Raw genomic sequence first — 21,924 nt, forward strand, 5'->3', positions numbered from 1 at the left:
TATTTGTACTTAATTAATACTCATGAAGAGCACAGTTACACACACACAATTACACATACACAGTCCCCACTGGCCATATGACTTTGGGCTTCTCTTGCATTTCTTAGCAAAGAATTTTAAAATACTTGGCACAAATGCGTAATGAAGCACCACTTTTCTCTAAAAAATGGGAAGGATGAGGAATTCAGCTGGCTCCATGTCATACATGAAGTCAAGGACAAAGCCAAGTAGGGATGGCCCAAGCACCAAGCGCTGCCTGCAAAGCTCTCAGCTCTTCTCTGGGCTCTGCAAAACCCAGCTCCACTCAGACATCCCTGCTCCCAACACGGTGTGTCCCAAGCTGCCAGATAAATGAATGCTCAGCAGAAAATGGTAATTTATTTGCAGTCTGATGCAATTCCTTTTCTTTTTCTACACACCCAAAACTTCTATTGACTTCAAGGAGAAAATAAGTGAGGACAGGAGGAAAATCAAGAGGTACTGAGAAAAGCAATGTTTGGACATCATATGCAGCAGGCAAAAATACCTAAGCCTCACTATTTACTGATAGTTGTAACAAGTGAGACACCTGAATGAAGAAAATTCTTATGGAGAAAATCTAGATGAGGTGTGTATTTGAATTTTCTCCTGAGGTGTAAACTGGCCCCAGGTTAACCAGAGCTGGTAATTTGTCAAACACTTCAGTTTGTCATCAACTGGACAAGTATTTCCAATGTTAGTATCAATTACTGGAGGCAAATGACCCATGATTGACTTTGGGGAAAACAAACATTTTGAGAAGACAAATTAATAGTCCATCACATTTCAAATTACACCAAAGCTACACACCAGGTACTGGAAATGAACACTTAACTTTCTTCTGGGTGGATTTTTCAGTTAATTAACATTACAGCAATGGGTGGTGGCAGCAATTCCATTATAATTTACTCCATATGTAAGAAATACTCAGTAAATACTTCATAGGCATGAGTGGTTCAGAGTAAAGTGGGATATGTCCCAGCAAATCATCAGCAAGGAGTTAAAATCAAAAAATATCCTGAGTTAAAAGGGACTCAAAAGGATCATCAAATTCAACTCCTGGCCCTGCACAGGGCAACCCTCAAAATCACACCTGAAATACTCAGAAATTCAGCATTGGCTCTACTTCCTAGAAGTAGAAGAAATATCAGGAGTTTTCCCAAGGTATTTCTTCTAAAGGAAGGGTTTTCTTCGACCAAAATCACCAACGAGACACTGTGATGAATGAAAGGGTTCTCATTATCCTTCATTGCCAGAAGGATTTTCTATCCTGTAATTAACTACAGGAAAGCACCAGTTTTATTTTGTGGGTGGAAGCTCAGAGATAAAAACCACCAGCAGGTAAGAACTTTATTGCTGGGTTTGCTTTTTCAAAGGCACCCCCAAAGCTGAGCTCAGTCGTGAGTTAATGAGTCAAACCCCCACGCCAAGGCTGTGCTGAGCAGTGTCTGTGAGGAGGGAACAGCAATGCTCAGGTTTTGAAAAGCTGCCAACTGATTTTAATGCATTTTTACAAGTTTTATCATGACTAATTGTGCTAATATTGAAAAGGGAGAAATAAGGCCTGGATCACAGAAATCAGCCTTTTCAAACATATTAAAGCCACAGAGTCACCAATTGCTACGAAAGTGTCTTGTTGCTCTCATGGTAGTGGTTTTGCTCAGTGACAGGGAAGAAAAGGGACTATATTTTTCCTTGGGTGAGTATGTGCCACAGAAGTCCTGTACTAACATTTATCACAGTTCTGTCCCTTTTCCTGATTAAAGCTGTTGGATGGGTATAATTTTTCCCCTTCTCCGAAGGCCAGATTTCTCTTTCATAGTTGCCAGCTCTGCAGAATGTGACAGTGGAAGCTATTAATTGATCCTGCTATTAAGAGAAAACATGGAAAACAGAAAGGCAAAAACAATTACAAAAACTGTGAGAGCACAAAAGAAAAGGAAATGATTTGCCAAACTGAGTTTTCCAGACCAAAACCCAGTCCATGGAGCCAGGTACACAGCAATAAGACACTCCCGCACTCCTGTGCCAGCCGGGCATGCAGTCAAATCCATCTTTTCCATTTCCACACGTGTCCAGCACCTCCATCCTCCACAAAGAACCTCACAGAGCCAAAGTGATGTCATGCCATTAAAAGCAGGATCAGGCCCTATCTTTCATTTTCGCACCACTGCTACAAAGACAGAAGCCAAGCCAGACCAATCCCACACCTGCAGAAGCGCTCTCAGCACTTGGCATGGACTGGGAGATCATCTGTGCAGAGATGAATTTAGTTCACCCACGGAATGATCCCAGCGAGCAGACATTCCCTGCTGTCTGCACAGCTTGCCATAACCCAAGGTTTTGATGGGATGGCACTTGGGATGTGGAGCTCTGACCTCCCAAGACAGTCAGACAAATGCAAGCCAGGAAAACCCTACATCTGCGACTTGGAGCTGCTCCCTGGCTCTGCTGGAGAATGGACAGGAAGGAAAAATTTTGAGGACAGAACAAAAAGAATCAATCCAGAATGTATTAAAAATACATAAATTGTCTTAAAGGAAGCCTGTGAATCACAATTTAAAAGACAATAATGATTTAAAAGATAACCTGCCCAATTTTGTGAAAACACCACCATACTTGAATGTATTTATAAATCCACCTTTTTATCATGTAGATTATTTCTTTTTAAATAATATGTTGGATGCTGTACTTTGTTCAGCTGAGAAACAGATGAATACCCATAAGCATTCCAGCTCTGGGATTAGCTCATGAAAAAGTTTCATTAATTTATGAGCTGATACTTACACAAGTAAGCTCTCTAAATCTTGACAATTAGATGAAACAGCAGTGGGATTTCTACAATCTCCTTTCAGTCATCTTTGCTGCCTCTTCTGATGCAATCACTTCAGCAGCGAGTCTGTGATGGGCAAATTCATCTACAGTATCAATGGCTGTGACATCTCTTCACAACAGACCAGTGCTCTGGGGATTAGGCACCAGCCAAAGAGGTCTCTGTTGCAGCCACAAGAAAAAGGGCTTTCAGTAGGGCTGTACAAATAAAATAAAATCAGTCGGGATTTCATAAATGCTTTTGTTTTAATGCAATTTAAGTGCTGAACTACCTTACAGTGATGAGCTTTAAAATGTTTACAGTTAAGGCATAATTGAATTTGACTCATTTTGGCCCTGATCCAGCTACAATTTAATTGACTTCAGTGGGAGTTGGACTGGGCTCTAAGTAATTTTAACTAAAATAATCCATCAATTGTTCCTCACCCACTTCATCAAACTCCTTCCTATCATTTATGATTGCTTTGTAATTTATTGCAACAAGGTGAAACCAACCCTTTTAACTTCTGGCACAGCTTCTTAACCCTCAGTGGAGAATTTCACCATATGCAGCCACCTAAACCAGACCTGCTTGAGGAAAGCCATGAGCACAACACAGCTGAGCCCCAAACTGCCTGGTACTATGCACAGAAACCTCCAAATATCAGCTCCTCCACAGCTTAGTCACCACAGGAACAAAATGAACTGTTAGCAAAGCTGTCAAGAGGAGGCTTGGAACAAAACAGGCAGAAGGTGAAATGAAATGTGTTCACAAACACTTGCTAATTTTTTTTGGCCGAAAAAACCCCCCATTTGCTTCAGACTTCTCACCATTTTATTGTATCAATGATTATGTTACTGGTTTCTATTTCAGGGGGCCTTTTCATATTTTTCCTCGTTGAGCCACAGGAATAAACACCACCCAGAGCACTTGGCCTTCCATAAGGCATATCATGTTATGTGCGACATGCAAGGAGATGTTTTCCGTAATAAAGTACCACCACTGCTAATTTTATTTCAAAGATGACAGGTTAATCTGTCATAGAATACCCTGTTTAAGTAACCACAAACATATCACGCACATTTCTCTGTCTTCTAAAAGAAAAGGACGTGTTTTTATTAAAGCTTCAATCCTTCTGTGCTTACACAACAGAGCTCTGGTTTTTAATGAATCAACGTAGGCAGCTCTACACTGGATGTAGCAATAGGCACCTGCACACTCAAAGGTACAGGAACTTGTTGCTCCAACATTAGTTCTCAAGATGTCTATTAAAATTTAATTCAAATGAAATTCAACCCTGTAAGCTGAAATCCCAGTTTGAAAAAAACCCAAAAATTTGCACTGGCAGGAAAAGTAGCCTTTAACTGCTCTGTGACTTGCAAAATAATCATTAAAAGAAATATTCAAAGGCAAATGGTGGCCAAGTGTTTAAAACTGACTTAGTGACTGCATGGAAAACTCTCTTATTCTGATGAAAATCCAAAAACTGAGTAGTCAGGTTATCCAAAATACAGGGCAAATATAAATACTTCCAATTCAATCCCTTCTCTGCATGAGTAATCCTGCTGTAGTCAGACAGCGAGCTACATGAATAGAAACCACTGGCATGTCAAAGAATTTACAAGATAAGACCTGAACATACACATCCAAACACATTTTAAGGTCGCTGGAAGGTTGTTGCTTGGAGAAAAAGACCATATATTCGTAAATTTTCTGTCAACACATCTCCAAAGGGAATTGTAATTTTGTTGTATAGGAAGTTCTGGAAAACTGCTTTTTTTCCTCTCACTCAAAAAAAAAAAAAAAAAAAAAAAAGGTGTGATTTTTTAAAACAGAAAATGAAAAACAAAGCAGATTTATCTGTTAAGGTTCTTTCAGGCTCTGTGTTTTAGACAGAGCTTAAATATTCTGGATGTGCTGCCTGCAGTCCAAAGATTTTGAATATCAGTGCCGGGGTCCATGTTTGGGAAGATGGGGATCTTTTTTTGAAAGATTGTTCTTTACCCTTCTCTGTAGTCACTTAAATGGATCTCAGCTGTTCCCAAACACCTGAAATACCTGCAGCTGGTAACAGGGTGCTGTTCTGAGCTGTGTTCTGGCCAAGAATGGGTCAAAATGTAAAGGTGCGTTAAAGGAAAAGGGAAAATACTGGAAACTGGAAAATATTAAGTATTCCTGTGTCAGCCAAGTCCTAATACCAAATCTCTGTATTTTTAAAGATGTCATTAAAATGTAGCTTTGGGAATTCTGGGATAGAAACCTCTCAGCTAAATTCTCCCACAATTCTGGGAACCCAAGAAATAATGGATAACATCAGACTTGCACTGCTCAGCTGCCATTAGCTTGTCACTGTGATCCTATTCTATTACAGACTTCACACAAATACAACTGAGATCACAAAATACATCCCAAATTTTCCAAGGAACTGTTATTTCCTAGCAAGTGAAGCTCTTGTTTACATGTCCTGGGTTCTGCAATCCAGCTGGAGCAATTCTTACATAGAAATGACTGAAAATGTTTGGTTGTAACTTTCTCTCCTTGAAAAAGAAAAATAAATAAAATTTTGCAATACTGAAAGCAACTTCATTGCTTTGCCAAATGTCTATTAAAAGGAAAGTGCTATAAAGTTTTGCTTCAGCCTTTAGAAGATAAGTTTTCAGTATTTTATTCCTGATCGAGTATTTTCTCTGATCTTACACATACACACACTTTTTAAACTTCTCCCTTGTCAAGCTTAATTTATAACATTTTGGTTTGCTCTGAACTGAAAAGGACACATAATGATTATTTTTTCAATCTACCAACAATCCAAACCACCAATTTTTCTGACTTCTCCTATTTTCACTTGGATGTGATGAGATTTTGTACATGGCCTGCAAATGCAAACCCAGGTTTCCAGTGGCTCCAAGCAGGGCCGCAGTCACATCTAACATTGGACAAGTTACCAAGGGCTGAGCAGAAGAAACAGATCAGCAGAATCAAGCAATTAAATCATCTGAGCAACGAGAGCAGAGCCTTTCTCAAACCCAGCAGTGGATTTAGAAACAACTCAAGCCACTGTCTGAGCAAGCGCCTCCAGAGCTCGGTTCCTGATGTGAAGATCAATTCCAGCTCTGCCATCCATTGTGCGCATTCCACGCAAATCTTCCTTCCTCAGAGGCCTCCACCGAGGGCATGGAAGTGGCTTTGAGCTGGAAAGGCACAGATTTTGTTCCATCACCCAAACCTGCTCCACTCCTATCAGCAGAAAATCCTTCCTGAAGGTGGATCAACGCTCCCATCCACACGCTACAGGGCTGTGATGCAGGGAGCTGTCTGTCCCCATGCTCAGATGGGAAATAAATGGACTGCTCAGCACAAGGAAACAGCAGAAAAACCACAAAGTCTCCTTAGTTACTGCCCTGCTCTGCTCCCTGAGCCTGGTGGGATGATAGGAGCTCTACACAACACATCAGCTCCAAACACTCTCCATTCCTTTTCCTCACCTTCCCCAGTGAGGATTTTTGCCTTTGTTCATGCCCAGCTTGTCCTGAAGGCAGCAGTGCTGGGGGTCATTGAGTCTACAGGGTGAGATGGTCTTTTCCAGCATTTTAGAGCAGCAAGTTAAAGAAAAGTCCTCAAAATAATAATGGCACCAGGTCTGCGCTGCACAGTCTCCATGAGCAGTGGCCAAATGGAGGACAATTCTTATGGAAGTGCTGCATTTAAACCTAAATCACTGAGCAGATGGATTTAAACTGTGCTTCCAGTGCCAGCTTTGAAGCTTTAGAAAATGAGGCGTAGGTGTCAATTTTCCCAGTGGAATCCCACATTCATTAATGCCTCCCATTATAGCATTCCTCCACAATGCTTATTCATGCCCAACCACAACCACAATGCTGATTACTTGCCACAGTAGGTTTTATTGCAATCACTGGGGTGTGATCTTCTGGTTTGTTCACTGTAGTTTTGCCTTTCATTAATTCCTTTTATTCGCTATTAACAATACTGAGATAAGACAGCAAAAGTAAGTCTTTATTACAGATATTTTAATATCTAGCACTGAAATTTCTTTAGAGCCAGATTTGTCTGCTAAGTCCAAGTGAGATCTGCTTTCAAATCCAGATTCAAATCTGAGTTTCCTTCTGAAATGCCATGTCTAGTACTGGATATAATCCAGCAAAGAAAATTAACAGGCACTTCTCCAAGTATCTATTTATCACCACCCAGCCCGTTATTATCCCCCATATGCCATTTTTGGGCATTTCTGAACTAGGTTTTCTACTAAAGACATCAAAACACTTAAAACCCAAGGTGGCCACCCTGAAAAACACTAAGCTCTTTAAAATTAACTGTTATGCCCAATCTACAGCAGTTACAGAGGAATCCACTTTCAGTCCATAGGTTTGTTTTATTTACCTCGGTTGATAAAGTGCTCCTCGTCCACAGACAGGCTTTTCCTTGTAGGGCTAAAATGGACAGAGAGTTATGGAGAATTTGAGAAAACTCAGATTTTTCCCAATGTTGCAGCTGAATAAATCCCACTACAGGAGCAGGGACACAGTCCTGACAGCAAATCCTGACTTTTCTGGGTTTTCAGAGAAATGCTCAGAGACAGCAGTGTAACTGTGACTGCACCTTCTGCCATCTCTAGGCAGAAATGTTGTCTCTGAACTATCTTATATCTATTAAAAATACTCAGTAGCTTCACTAATACTGGATCAAAGACATCTACAGAGGAAGCACTTTGTATTTCTCGGGATTAATAAAATTCCTTTCTGGTTTTGCCTTTACTTCTTGCTACTCACCTATAGAATTCTATTGATCTTTGTAAGCTAAACCAAATAAATACAGGCAGTTTTCAAAGTATCTTTTTTTTCTTCATATGTTTGCACAAATAATCAGCAAAAATCCCAAACAGCCTTGCAGCAATGCAGATTTCTACATGGAGACAGTTTCAGCTTTGCAATTTAGGTTGGCACCTATTGTATAAACACACAGATTCATTTTGGCCTGCTTTCCTCAACATTTTGGGATACAGGTGTTTCACGGACTCGGGAGCTATTTAAGACATGTAGATCTCCTGAGCAATCACTTCACACAGCACAAGAGCAAAACCCTTTCCGAGGCCTTGTGCCATTGCCTGGGATGCCGTTGCATTCCCGGCGGTGTCCTGGGGATGACGATCCAAACCCAGCTTCAGGCGCCCGGCGCAGGGAACGCGGGACACACTCAGGTCCGAGGGAGTCTGGCAGAAGGTGCACCCACCACTGCACATCAGCTTTATTCAATGGGATTTATCCAGCTGTCATGTTTCAGACTGGAAACATGATGAATGGATGCCATCTCATTTTTCCCTGTGCTGGAACACACGCACTATGTGGATTCCCTTTTCCTTTCCCAAGCGTGCTGCCTTCCCCCAGGAATTCCCCCAGGAATTGTAACAATATCTGTTCAATTTAAAGGAAAAGGTTCAGCAAGTATTTGAGCAAAAGAAATGGCTTCTACATCAATATTCAGTAATGTCCCACAGCAAAATCAAGCCTTGCCATCAAGCCATATCAAGACCTTTTGGAAGAGAATCAGAAGGAATCTTGTTGTGAGGTCTCGCATAAAAACTGAGCTATTTTAAGTCACAAAAAAATCTACTTTCTCACCATGGTTTCCTAAAAAGGCTGAGGAGACTGGGTGAGGACCAGAAGGACCAAAGCTCACACTTTATCTCCCAAGTAATGATTCTCCAAAGGCCCCAGCGGCTGCAAGTACCACTGAGTTTAATCCAGAAAATATCATTTTAAATGAGGAAAATGACAGCTCAAAATTTCATCCTAAGATAAAACAACAGAAGACAGACATAGAACTGGAAGAGAAGAATACAAGATCTGAGCAATTCTATACTAAACACTTGCCTACATTAAAATCCCAATCACACAAATCTTGAACGTCTTGAACTCAAAAAAAACCCCCAACAAAACCAAACAAACCAAAAAATCCAATCACCAAACCAAAAATCCCAATAATAATTTCAAGGGAGCAAATAATAATAATTATTGATGGTCATTAAAGGAAACTTTTTGCACAGACCAGCAAGCACAGTAGTAAATTTTCTAAAAAACGAAAAAAACCAAGTGGACAAACTTAAGTTCACTTCCCGAAGTTGCAGCGCTTTTAAATGTACATAGAGCAGTAGAATCCTCTTCAGCACAACTCCCCTAAAACATAGGTAAATATTTTATGTCTCAGCAGACAATTGTCTCAGGAACAAGCAAGGCCACACTGATCCCACGTATATATTTGCCTTGCAAGGTGTTCTGGTATAGCAATTAAAGAGAAATCAGCCCTACCTGAGATATGGACTAGTAAAAAACCTTGGCGTAGAATAGACATAAATTACTCTGCTGCTCATTAGGATTTAAATTATAAATCACTAAGACACATTCAAATTTGAGTTTTTTTTATAAGTTCTGGAATAGGGCCTGGTACAAATGAATACATGGCACAGACAACAATTTGTACTACCGACTTTGCTGAAATAACTGAACTCTGCAACTGAAGGCGATGTGATTCTTTTTAATCCAGCCATCTCAGTTCATTTGGAGAGTTTAAAAAGGCCATCCAAGACCAGTATTATTGATTATTAATACACAATGTCACAAATTCCACTAAGACCAGGGATGGCACACAGCTCCCCTCCACACCCCAGCTTGGTTTTCATTTTCAAACTATTTTAGTTCCTGTGATAAATAAGAAACTTTTCTAATTTGACCTTGTAACATCGCACACTGACAGTGTCCTTTGATTCTTTATCATGCCCAACGCTACCAATAAGGCAACAGGATTTTAAATCTATCGCTAAAGCAAGATAATGAAAAATACAGGAAACAAACTAGAATAGGAATAGGCTCGCCTACAAATATTTTTAATTGAAAAATGATATAAAGGCAACTTGAAAAATGATTCCTATAGGACTCTGCTAGGTCAAAAAGCAGCTGTCAGCAATCACTGTAACAAACCAAGCGTATGAACACTGTATCGTTACTTCTACAAATTAATTAACTGTGACATAATATGAAAAGCCAATAAAAATATAAATATCATGAAACAAGGTAAATAGTATTTTCACTCAGCCATCACAGCCCAAAAAATCATAAATCAAAGTGGCATTAATCACCATCAGAAAATATTTCTAGTTTTTTTTAATTTTAATCATAATGGCTCTGAACCCAGACTAGCATTTCATTATAGATTTGGTATTCAAGGTTCAGCCTTGTTTTTTTGGCTCAAGAAACACCACAATACATGTTCATACACCAAACTTTAAACTAATGATGGAACCTTTTCACAGGCAATTGCAGTTTTCTTTCTAAAAACCAAAACTGGGTTGGGGCTTATTCCAACCTCTCTTCAATAGGAATCTCCCCGGCGACGTTGGTGAGCTTTGCACGAGACCTCACAAACGCTACTCACAAATAAAACGTCAATCTTCGACCCCAAGACGCACCAGAAAAGTCTCAAATGCTTCTTCCACCTCCTTCTGCCTCTACTTGACAAATCTGTTTTGTTCCAATTCAGCTGCACCCAGTTAAATATTCAGCAATTCATCACAGCCAAAAGAAAAACTCTTTTCTATCGGGTTACCAAAGTTTTCTGATCTCTCTTCACTTAACCAGGGATGTTGTTGAACACACATGCTGCACACGTACAATGTCTTATGTCTTTCAGCTCCAAATAAATTATAAAGGCATATCAGTCTTCTCTGACTTCACCCAAGATGAAAGAAATATTAACTCTTTAGCCCATGAAAACGCCTACAAACCCTGACTCCTGCCTTGAGAAAAAGCCACGGAGAAGATGTTCAGCTGGAGTAACTCATTACTCATAGCTGTTTCAAATGCTCCCAAGTCCCAGCTACGATGGTACAGTAACAAATCTCTGTGGTTTAGGTTAAGATTCATTTTCTTAGATCATGAAGAAACTAAGTGCTCACTCCCTTCCTGATTAACTCTGGAGGCAAAGGAAATTCAGGCAGTAAGTTAAGTGCAATACAGTATTTCTATAGTGCTATATTTCTGCAGCCTTTAGTCCCCAAGTAGCTTGGGAGGGGGTTTTTTGTTTATTTTCACTCTGTGGGTCTTTGTGGGTTTGGTTTTTTATTTTAGTTTTATTTTGTACTTTTCAAATTCTTTCACATTCAGGTATCTTTTGTGGTATTATCCATTTCTTAGCCAATAGTTTCCTTTCATAAAAAAACCATTCCCATTGCCTAATACTTGTAAGACTTTTAATTGTGCCTATACACCTTAGAATCTGACAGTTTGGAAGTGTGGACTTTGGTAGCAGGTTTCCTCTATGATTTTAATCCCACAAGCAAATCTCTCTCTGTACTTCACTTCACAGGCACTGCAATTCCATAGAGCTTAGTCCATTAGAAGCAGATATTCACAATCCAGCCTGACACAGGGACAGGCCAGAGCTTGGGCTAGAAACACAACCTTGAGGGTGAATTCATTAAAGATCCCAAGCACAACGAGAAAATAAGGCTTTAACTGAAGAGTAACCACAAAAGACTCACTGGCATCACTCTGACTCCACTGCTGAATCATACGAGGATTATTAGTGATTATTTACTGAATATATATTACTCTTGCAGAGACAATGCTTGCTATATTTGATGAAGAACTATGTATCTAAAAAATTTCTCTCCTTTTTTCCCCATGGTGGGTGGTGAGTGTCAAACCAGCTGCTGGGGAGTGCCTCACCCATCCAAAATCCCAAGGATCTATTAGGTGACATTCAGACTGTATTATTTTATGCCGAGGTAGTTGTACATGCTTCTGGACATTGATCATATCCAGGTTAATATTCCTTTTGGGTGCTAAAGGGACTTTCTTTTCTAATTCATCCTCTTTCTTTACAGAAAGAGAGGAAAGCATCTTTCCTTGCCCACATGGATTGAGGTCTGCAGGCAGAATCGGGCACTCTGTGCGTCACTGCCACACACCAAACCCCTTTGGCACGTTCTGGCCAAGCACTGAATTTCACTACGCAGTAGCGAGAGATCAGCTCTCAAAAATTCCCTTGTCAGCAATATCTTGATTAACAACTGGTTCTTTTATAAAATATGTCAGCAATTAGTTAGGGAAGGCAAGGGACGTCACGCAGAGATCGGCTGGAAGAAATACATGTTGGTGGAGGATCACACTGCTCACGCAATTTCTTTCCAAAAGCTGGTCATCATGGGTCTTAATTCTGATCCAGCCTCCTAATCCCTTCTGGATCTCTAATAACTGGTATTTACAATATAAATATTGAGATTGAAGGAAGATTTATGCTTGGACCAAGGATTTACTCTACTTCTCAAACTCTTAGGGTACCCTAACAGCAAGTTTTCTATCAGCACAGCTCTGCTAAGAGCTGAAAAGATCCTTCTTATGTATATTCAGCAATAAAAGACCACAAACCAAACCAACGAACCTGAGCCAAAGTACAGGCCTTGAGTTTTTAAACACAACCTAATACAAAGGCAAAATGAACTTTTTCCAGCAAAGAGAAAGAAGAAAAATAGAATTCTGTGACCTTGAAATAGATATTATTTTTATTGGTAATTAGTCCTTTACAAATATTTTTCAGTATCTAAGATTTTTTGAAGAATGTATTTTTAAGTTGCAGTTTCATCGTCTCATTTCTCTTGACACGCTATGTGTCACCACTGGAAGGGTGGCCTTATGGGAAGAACAGAAATCAGGAAAACTGCCTGCTTCAGCAGAAAGAGGGATTTTTAAAAATATTTTTTAAAATCTGGAATGCATTCTAAGAATACTATTTTTATTTTTAATGTGGATTTTTAAACACGCACACTAGACCAGTCTGCTTGTGAAATTTTATAATGCCCATGGTCAAGACGCAATCGCTCATCGTGTTGCCTGTGCAGGGCAGAGCCGCTTGTGTGTATTTATTTGTGGTGTTCGCAAAATCTTTACAAGTATTTTCCCATCTTTGCTGTTAGAAATAACCTACATTCTTTCAAAGGAAATGAGAATTTAGGGTAGCAAAACTGTGCCTCTATAGATTTTTTTCTTCCTTTCACAATATTTCTATTAATTTCTTTGTACTTACTCAGACGTAATGAAAAAACTACCAGAGGTTTCAATGAGCATAAGATGAAGGACGATTTCTACAAGACCTGGACTCCTGCAGAGCTCCTTAACTCGTGATCATTAGCCCTGGGTATGTATTGGCTCCAGTGAACACCCCGACGAGGATTAGGCTGAACCCCACCACGGCACACTGATAGTAACTAAAAACTGATAGTAACTAACCGATAGCTGTTAGTTACCGATAGTAACTAACAACGATCCCTGCGCTGGCAAACCCAGGGAGTGGGAGCAATCCCTCCCGTGGGGATGGGGTGTGAAGCCGGGCTTCGTTCAGGCAGGGTTCGGGGGAATGCATGAGATGCAGGAGCAGCTCGCCCGAGCCCCCCGATTCCGCGCCCGCCGCATCCTGGCTGCGGCATCGCCGGGGTCGCGCTTACCGGCGCAGGAGTGCAGCGGCTTGGGCCGGACCAGGAGCGACGGGCAGACGGAGTACAGGGAAAGTTTCTCGAAGTAGTCGCAGGTCTCCTTGGAGAGGATCTCGTCGATCATGAAGGTCTTGTAGCGCCTCCTGCCTGCCTTGGGCCGGCCGGGCGCGGGCAGCCGCGCCGGGGGCTGCGGGCCGGGCTGGGGCTGGGGCTGGCCGTGCATGGCGGGACCCCTGCGGGGCGGCCAGAGCCGCGCCCGGCTCGCATGGGCGCCCGGCGCCCCGAGCGCGTCCCGCTGTGCCCGCGCTGTGCCCGCGCTGTGCCCGCGCTGTGCCCGCGCTGTGCCCGCGCTGTGCCCGCCGGTTCCGCCGCCCTGCGCGCCGCCGACTCCCCGCTATATAAAGCCGCCGATAAGCATCTCTCCCATCGCTCCGCGGCCTTTTTAGGAGGCTCAGGCTGTCAATCAGGGCGCCCGCTGCTCCCCGCCAGCACCATTGTTACCCTGCGCCGGGCTGGGAGGATCCGCCGCTCCTCTCCCCTCCCTGCTCGCTATTTTAAGATACTGGGGTGTGTGGCTGGCTTTTTTTTTTTCTTTTGGTGAAAGGTTCCAGATTGGGGCTGGCTTCTTTCTTTTTTCTTTTTCTTCTTTTTTCTTTTTCTTTATTTCTTTTGCTTCTCTCCTTTCTTCTCCCCCTCCTCCTGTTCTCTATACTGTAATTACCTAAAAAAAATTAAAATGCGGGCTGCCGGAGGAGAGTGCCTCATCCCCGGCCCTGACAGCTTTCCCCGACCAGCACCAAACCTATTCCCGAGCCGCGAAGTGCTGGAGAGTGGCAGAGGAGAAAAAATCCTATTTACCTATTTATAGGTGCCTTGTGGGAGCACTGTAGAGAAGATCTTTTTCTCCGGAGCAGCGTTACTGGGACCCCGCGTCTGAGATGATTCTCTGGTGGATCCCTGCTTAGTTCAGCTGGATATTTGCAAAGCTGAGCTTTCCGCCCCTTCTAATGAGGGGTGCTGAGACTTCCCCCTCTGGAAGAAGTTTTCCTTCCAGGCTGAGGTCTGAGTTTTATTTCTCGTCTCCTTGGCCTCCGACAGGAATCACCAGGACACCCTACTCAGGGAAAGGAGTATCGGGAGGAATCCTTGGATTAACTGGTTGCTACAGGTTTTCCAGAACCCACGGCCAGCTCACAAACGTTAAATGGGTAAAGAGAGGCTCATTATGGAGATTTACCACCTCCCCCCCCCCCCCCAATATTATTTGCAGGTTTCACACAAGGATTTAAATATAATCTGCAAAAAGTTATCAGCTGTCCTTCAGTTCTCATGCTTTGGCAATCCAAATGGCAGCAAACTCTTATTTTATTAACAGAAAACTCAATCTGTTTTTGCAAAAGGCAACAACCATCTCAAACTTTCATCAATGATTTGAACAACTTTTATTTTTTCAACTGTATTTTTTAAAAGCCTTCAAAACACTATAAGCTATCTTTAACCTCTTTTGTAAAAGCACTATTTCTTTTTTCAATTCACAGTTTCATTTGACTTTAACTTCAGCAATAAAGTTTCTCATTTATAGAGACTCAAAATCAAAATAAGACACTTGCATTGTCCACACACTGTCCAAACTGGAAGGCAGATGCAAGGATATATCAGACTTTCGATATATCCATTAAACTTTTTTTCTTAAAACCTCATTACATTTTTTTAAAAAATACGGCACAGAAAATTATATTAAAAGAAATGTAAAGCAAAATGTTTTGCTCATTTTAAACCGTTGGGACAAAATTCTCATTTAAAATAAATTGCTTGGAAATGGTTTTATTTCATTTTATTTTGAGAAACTAAAGTGATCTTACAATCAGGAATTTAACTAGAATAATAACAACTAAGGTTTTCAAGGATGTCTCTCGTCCATGATGATATAACTTTTAAAAAATTACTTAAACTGCTGCATTAATTCCTAAACAAACTACGGATATTTAAGCAGATGAACTGACTTCGTTATTAATGTAGTTTTATGAGTACTCACCTCTTCATTCAGACATAAACCATTTCAGGAGCACATTTTCTTCGCCTTTTTCAGACACTTTTTTTTCTTTTTTTTAGGAAACAAAGTAATTACCAGCTACATTAACTTCAGCAATTAGTACTTGCTGATAAGTATTGCAAAGAATATTTCAGAAGCAACAGCCTGAGCAAGCCACTGATTTAAGCCCCAAAGCAGCACTGAATGGCATTTTACTGCTCTGTGTTTCCTCGGGGTCCAGGCAGGAGCTGCAGCCCCCCTACCCCCACTTCACATTTATCCTGCTTTTCCTGCCTTTGCAAAACCTGCCATGATGCAGCAGAGGAATGTTTCCTACAGAGTATTCCAGGAGCTTGACCAGATCCAGCCCAGAAATCAAGAGGGAAAGCAAACCATGGGCTCACCGAGCTCGCACACAAGTGATGGCGGGACAAGAGACTCTGCTTGTCTTTAAATGTTTCTTTCTCACATCCAAAGGGCTGAATATCCAGAGGTGTGTGGCTGGCACCTCTGCCCATACTCTAGAAATGTGATGCCCTCACCTGAGCCCAAGCAGATGAACTGGCAGGTGGCATTAGCCCACACTGATACATCTCTAGACACTTTATTTCTTTTTATTAATGTTTTTTAAAGAAGTAAGTGGCCAGAGCAATACGGTGGGTTATGTTGTATGAAACACACACTGGCTGTCAATCAAAAAGGGGTGCTTTGGTCAGGAATAATCAGGGGTTTTGTTTCCAAAATTAATGAAGTGGCTGGAATAGCAAACATCTGCCAAGGGGACTCAAACCCGGAGCAGCTGTTGGAGTCCCAGGACTATTCCCATGTAGGACAGCCTCGCTGGTAAGTTCTTCTCCCTGAGGTTTCTCTTGTGGCTGAGAGCTGGGGCTGGACGGGAGGCTGGGAAGTGAAAGGCACATTCAGGAAGGTTTGGAGGGCAGCAGACTTGACGCAGTCTGTGCACGCCAGGCCGGCACCTGCACAGCACAAACGGCAGCCGGACAGCCAGGGACCAGGATTTCTGCCCTTTTCCAAGAGGGAATTAATCCAAGGGACACAATCCTGCATTTCACTGACTAAAGCACTTTTTCAATCAGAATTGGGGAGGAAAATAGCACTGCTGTGAGCCTGTCAGTCAGTAACAAGTCATTTCCAAGGAAAAACGGGGAGGTCAGCCCGGCACCAGAGAGCTGGAAATAGATTGTCCAGGAGGGCAGTTGTGTTCAATCAGGAGAGATACGGCAGCAGACTCTCTAAACTGGGGTTTCTGGAGACAAGTAGTTTTAATTTGGAGTCAATTTGTGCTACCAGGCCCTTTGTGAGCAGTGCCAGAGACCCACAGGTGTGGCGCATCTTGGGAAAATGATTAAGCACCTTTGAGTTGACTTGTTCAGTCCCAGCACAACCATTACCATAAGAGACAGTGATTAAAGCAAGAGGAATTAAGCTGCTGCTGTATTACTAAATTTGTGGTTTAGGTAGCACCCAAGTACCTGGCTCTGCTTAGGGCAGAGTCAGCTGGTGGTGATCACTTGCTGCTGTATTTGTACATTGCTGAGCACACTGGGATTGTTTGCCTAAAGAGAAGAATTCTGTCTGTTGGGTTTTCAGCTCACCAGTTTCCACAAGAATTCAAGATGCAAGCCCATTTTGACAGAATGGACAGAACAAACTAAAGTGCCAGACCTGAAAGTGCATTGACTCTCAGTCTGAATTCCTGTTTCCATATCGAAAGGGCAAAGATACCTTTCACAAGCCCCTGACATTACCACGTTTTTCACTAGAAAAGTCCCTTTTCCAGTGAAATCCAACCACCTTTGGAAACAGATCTGTACAGACATAATCAATCCTGCTAAACACTGACACTCTGATCTCAAGTGTATGCCTTTTTCAGCAAGATATTTGGCTTGATACTTGATCTAGTATAGAAAAATCAAATGTGTGGCTAGAAAGAGGAAGGCACGATTTGGGCCAGTACTTCGCTCCAGGGAATCCAGAGGCTTTGTCCTCGCAGCGTGAAAGGTCTCAGTGCATTAAAATCCCTTTGACTAAAAGATCTCAGCATCTGCTTCACATAAATAAAGTGAGTTTTGAGTATCTGCCCCATGCCAGAGAAAAGGGCATTGCCCAGGAAGATGTTTTCTTTAAGCCAGGGACAGTGTAAAACATCCCACACATGCAAATAGAAGGCAAAGCCACCTGATGGGTGGCTAAGTGAACCCTTAGCCCTGTACATTCCCCTGACAGAAATGCTCGTTGAGAGAAAGGCACCTCTGAGCAGGGTCTCCTCCCCATCTCCTGGAAAGCCTTGTAAAGGCAGAGGATGGAAAAGAAACTGAAGTGTTTGTTGGCCCTGAACTTTACCTTGGCCCCTTTGCAGATGAGAAGATGATACCTCTGGGCAGCCGAGGAAACAGAAATTGCAGAGCAGCAACTGCACAAGCTCACACACCCCATCACCTTCAGGGGGCTCTTTGCTCCCAGCTTATCTTTACAACCAAATTTCACTCCTGGCCTAAGTGACTATGGAATAAGACTGCTCCAAGTCCATCAGTTTCATTTGAATTTCTTTTTCAGCCCCCAAAGCTGTCTCAAATACTCAATTACATTATTTCCCCTGTAAAGTCCAACTGATTCTCCTCCTACTCCCTATCCCCCCCATTGTGCCGCAGCATTTGTGTGGTTCCAAACCATTCCTGGCTCCACCAGCAGGTTTTGTCCCTTAATGGACAGCCATGGGCTTAGGGCAGCAACACTACAAAGGTGTCCTTGATGTGCTCAGAATAAACCAAAGCTTGAGTCACTTTCTTCAATAAAATCATACTGACAGCTGAACTATCAATTGGGACACCTTTGTTTTATTTCCTGCTCTGCCTCAAGTCGTAAACCTAATCTCTCTTGCCTAGAGCCAACTTTGAATCATCTAGAAATAGAGTATAAGGGTATTCATCATGTGACTGGAGCCACTGGCCAGTCCCCAAATTAGTTAAAAGATGCTCTGATTTAAAGTAATAGTACAGCTAATAACCATTTTTATCAGTGCTGATGGCAGGCTCATGACACAGTTGCAAAATCCCTTAAAAAGGAGATCTCAATATGGCCTCAGATCTACATGCAGAGAAACTGAGGCAAAGTTTCCCTCTGTTAATGCTTGGGACAGAAGCCAGACCTCACTCACCATCACGTCCTCTCCAGGCAGAGCAGAATCTGAATCCCAGAATTCTCCTCTGTGACCTCATTTTTTCCCCCACAGCACACTGGGGGCTGTGAGACTGTGTTAACTTTTTCCAGTTACCTCTTTGCAGGGCAAGCAGCACCTGAGCAGTTTCTCCTTCCCGAGGCACTACTGCTACCAAAACCCAACCAGGCTCTGGCACTGGAGTTGGAGTATTTCCATGAGCTCCCAGGGCGTTGCTGGGCCACTACAGAGGGCACCAAGGAACCAAACCAGAAGTAATAAATCACTATGGATCCTGAGACAGACCCACTGGCAGAACTGAGGGCATTTAAAGAGATATTTATGGGGTGTCTCTCATTTTCTGGGAGTTGTGCAGACACCAGAGGCTATGCCAAGGAACAGAGCCCATCTTTCAGCAAGTGGGATTTGTTTTTCCAGGCTATGGCTAAGAGGCTACATTCTGGACGTATAAACTAGGGCTAAGGAGTTTGGGAGTGGCAACCAGGAATGCAAAGGAGCATTCTGTGCCACCTGAGGGTTCTGTTTGGGCAAGACAGAAGCACCGGGTCCCCTACTAGTCATCCCAAATATTCATGGGACAATAAACAGTGTTTGCCCCCTTTCTCCAGTGAATTCCACACTGCTGTGACAACCCACCCTTAAGGGGAAGGAAGCACCCAACCATCATCTTCCTCCTACCCACATTGCTGTCCTCTCCAGAATGCCCGTGAAAACAGAGACAACTGTTTGAATATGGCCAAGGTAACAAAAATCTCATTTAATTTACTCTTCTAGAGGGACTGAAGCCAATGGTGAGGGGAAGTATCTAATCTCATGAGAATAAGAGTGTTTGGAATTGGAACATCTTTCAAAAAGCATCCCCAATTTTTGGCAGGGAAGGCTTCCCAAATCTAACACTGCTTCACTCTTTAATCCATGCTCCAGCCTCATTTGGATGAGGATCCACATGTGAATGCTCACTGCTTCATCCAGCTTTGCCTAAGGCCAATTATTTTTTGCACAAGTATTGCTAAATCTCTGCCAAGCTGGTAGCGTGTTAAAAAGGAAAAATCAAAATATTTGCAACTCCTTCTATAAAACAGCCAGGATGTTTTGGTGTTCTGTGACTGATGCTTTATTCATTATTCAGAGGATTATCTCTGCGCTTTTTTTTCTACAAGACAATTTACCTGAAAGCAGCAAAGATCCCCAACCAATAGACCAGAAGAATGTCTCCAGTCTCCATAGAGACACCAGGAAAACACCAGGGTCATGTGAGCTGTACACAAGAAACCTATTCATACTGGAATGGGTGGTGTTCCAGGATGTTAAGTAATTTTGACAATCTGCCACTATCTCAGCCTGCAAGAAGCCCAAAGGGAGTTATTGATGCCATCAAGTTCTGATCTTTATTAATGGTTTCTAGACAGCCTTCATCATTCTGGGCTCTGCAAGATCCCACTCCAAACCTGCCCATGGATCTTTGCACAGTCACCCAAGAGAAACCAGGACCACCATTCCCAGAGAGCCCAGGGGCTGAGTGTCCTACAGGAACTGCTCAGGCTTCCCTTCCCAACAGGCTGCAGAGAGCAGGAGCTGCCAGCCAGAAGCCCAGTTATCCCAGTATGCTGGAACAGCCCAGGACCTGCTCTTCACTGCCCAGGTGCTGTGCTGCTGCAATTCACTGCTGTAGATAAACTTGTGCTTAATTAATACAAGGACGAACAAGGAGACACAGGGGCTCTGGGACTCAATAAATAACAGAACATACCAAAATTAACTGTAGCATTCCTGCATCCACAGGTAAAGCCAGGACTTTCATTGCCCAGTGCTAAGGGAAGGACAGAGTTGCAGAGCCTGATCATGCCTATAAATAGATTAATTCCTTCTAAACAAGGAAAGAGGAAAACCTCAGCTACAGTGAGAAGTGCTTTCCAGAGGTCCTGGCCAAATCTACCCTCCTGAGGAGCAGGCAGAGGACTGGCTGTGTGCGTGGAAGCCAGCCAAGGCAGGGTTTGGGGCTTGAAACACAGAGGAGAGAGTCTCTCTCCTATTAAAAGTGCCTAATTTAGCTCCCTATGATGCTCTGTGTCATTCCTCGACCTTCCACAAAGTCACAGAATCCTTACCTGTGGAACAGCTTGGGAATCAATTTCATCGCCAGAGCTGGAGAACTGTGCCATTCCCAGAAGGATTTGTTGCCTGGGTTGCAGCAGTTGGGTATTTCAACATCAGCTGGGAGCCAGCATCCAGCTCCAGGGGTTTGGGAATGCTGCAGAGGACACTCTGCACGACAACGGGTCTGCCTGCAGAGCACTCAGCTTCTTCAGCCCCAGCTCAGTCAGAACTGCTCAGAACACTGAAACCCTCAGAGCAACCCTGGACTAAAAGGTTTGACTCTGAACAACAACCTGACTGCACCAGTGCTGCTCTGGAAGCAAATCTGTCACACTCTAGATTGCTTAACAGCACCGAGGCACTCACAGGAATCTGCAATCCATCAGGTTGTGCCACTGCTCGGCTCCAGGCTCTGCCTCACTTCCCTTCCCTGCAACACAGACAGATTTTTGGGTAATCTCAGCTCCACGCAGAGACAGGCCCTGACCCCAGCCTCGGGATCAGACAAACCAGCCAGGGAGGAACAGGGAGGAATCAGCTCTAATTCCATTGCCATTCCCAGTAATTAGGACGTTCAAATACATGTAGCTGTTAAGACCCTGGTGCCAATAGTTAAGCCCCAGAGCTTTCACTGTGTTATCAGTGCAAGGGGGGAGTAGAACATCAAACAACTGGTACATGTGTCCAGGGTGTCCAATCTCCTTATTTAAGGAGCACCCCCAGGTCCCTTAACTCATTTGTCCCATTTTTCTGCTCATAGTCTCAGCCTTATGCTTGACCCTGAGCTGTTTTTCTTCTCACCAGTACCTATTTCCTTGCCCACTCTCCCCAGTCCTTTTCCCATGGCATTCTGAAAGACTTTAATCCCTACTGCCAGGGATCTTACTGCTCCTGGGAGCATCAGGGCTGTCTCAGCTGGTACCTGAGCAGTGTCTTTCACTCAGGGCTTAACCCAGACTGCACAGATCCTCATCGTGTCTGTTTGCAAGGCAGAATTGTTCTCATTTGCCTTCCACCCATTCAAAGACTTCCCGGGGCAGACAAAGTTCCACTTTTCTTGCTGGAGGAAACAACAGCAGCAATTGAAGAGTATCTTTAACACGGGGAAGAAAGGTTTCTAGACCCAGCCTGAAAGCCTGTTCCTGCTCCCTGTCTGCCACCAATCTACCATTAACATTTCTTCATATTCCAGATGTGCTCCTACTTAACTACACTAATATTTTACATTTAAATTCTTCATGGCTTAGCTCCATTTTATGCTCTCG

General features: G+C 42.9%; 1 protein-coding gene across 1 annotated transcript in view; it reads right to left on the reverse strand.

The window, feature by feature from the left end:
• BARX2 (BARX homeobox 2) overlaps window positions 1-13,616 on the reverse strand; it is a 33,010-nt gene extending 19,394 nt beyond the window's left edge. Inside the window, exon 1 of the mRNA XM_032133859.1 lies at window positions 13,344-13,616. Within this exon, the coding sequence (XP_031989750.1) occupies window positions 13,344-13,554 (211 nt within the window). The 5' untranslated portion in view covers window positions 13,555-13,616. The remainder of the gene's footprint in view (window positions 1-13,343) is intronic.
• Between the last annotated feature and the right edge of the window lie 8,308 nt (window positions 13,617-21,924).

Source organism: Corvus moneduloides, chromosome 25 (assembly GCF_009650955.1).
Source record: "Corvus moneduloides isolate bCorMon1 chromosome 25, bCorMon1.pri, whole genome shotgun sequence".
In the NCBI taxonomy this organism is placed as follows: domain Eukaryota; kingdom Metazoa; phylum Chordata; class Aves; order Passeriformes; family Corvidae; genus Corvus; species Corvus moneduloides.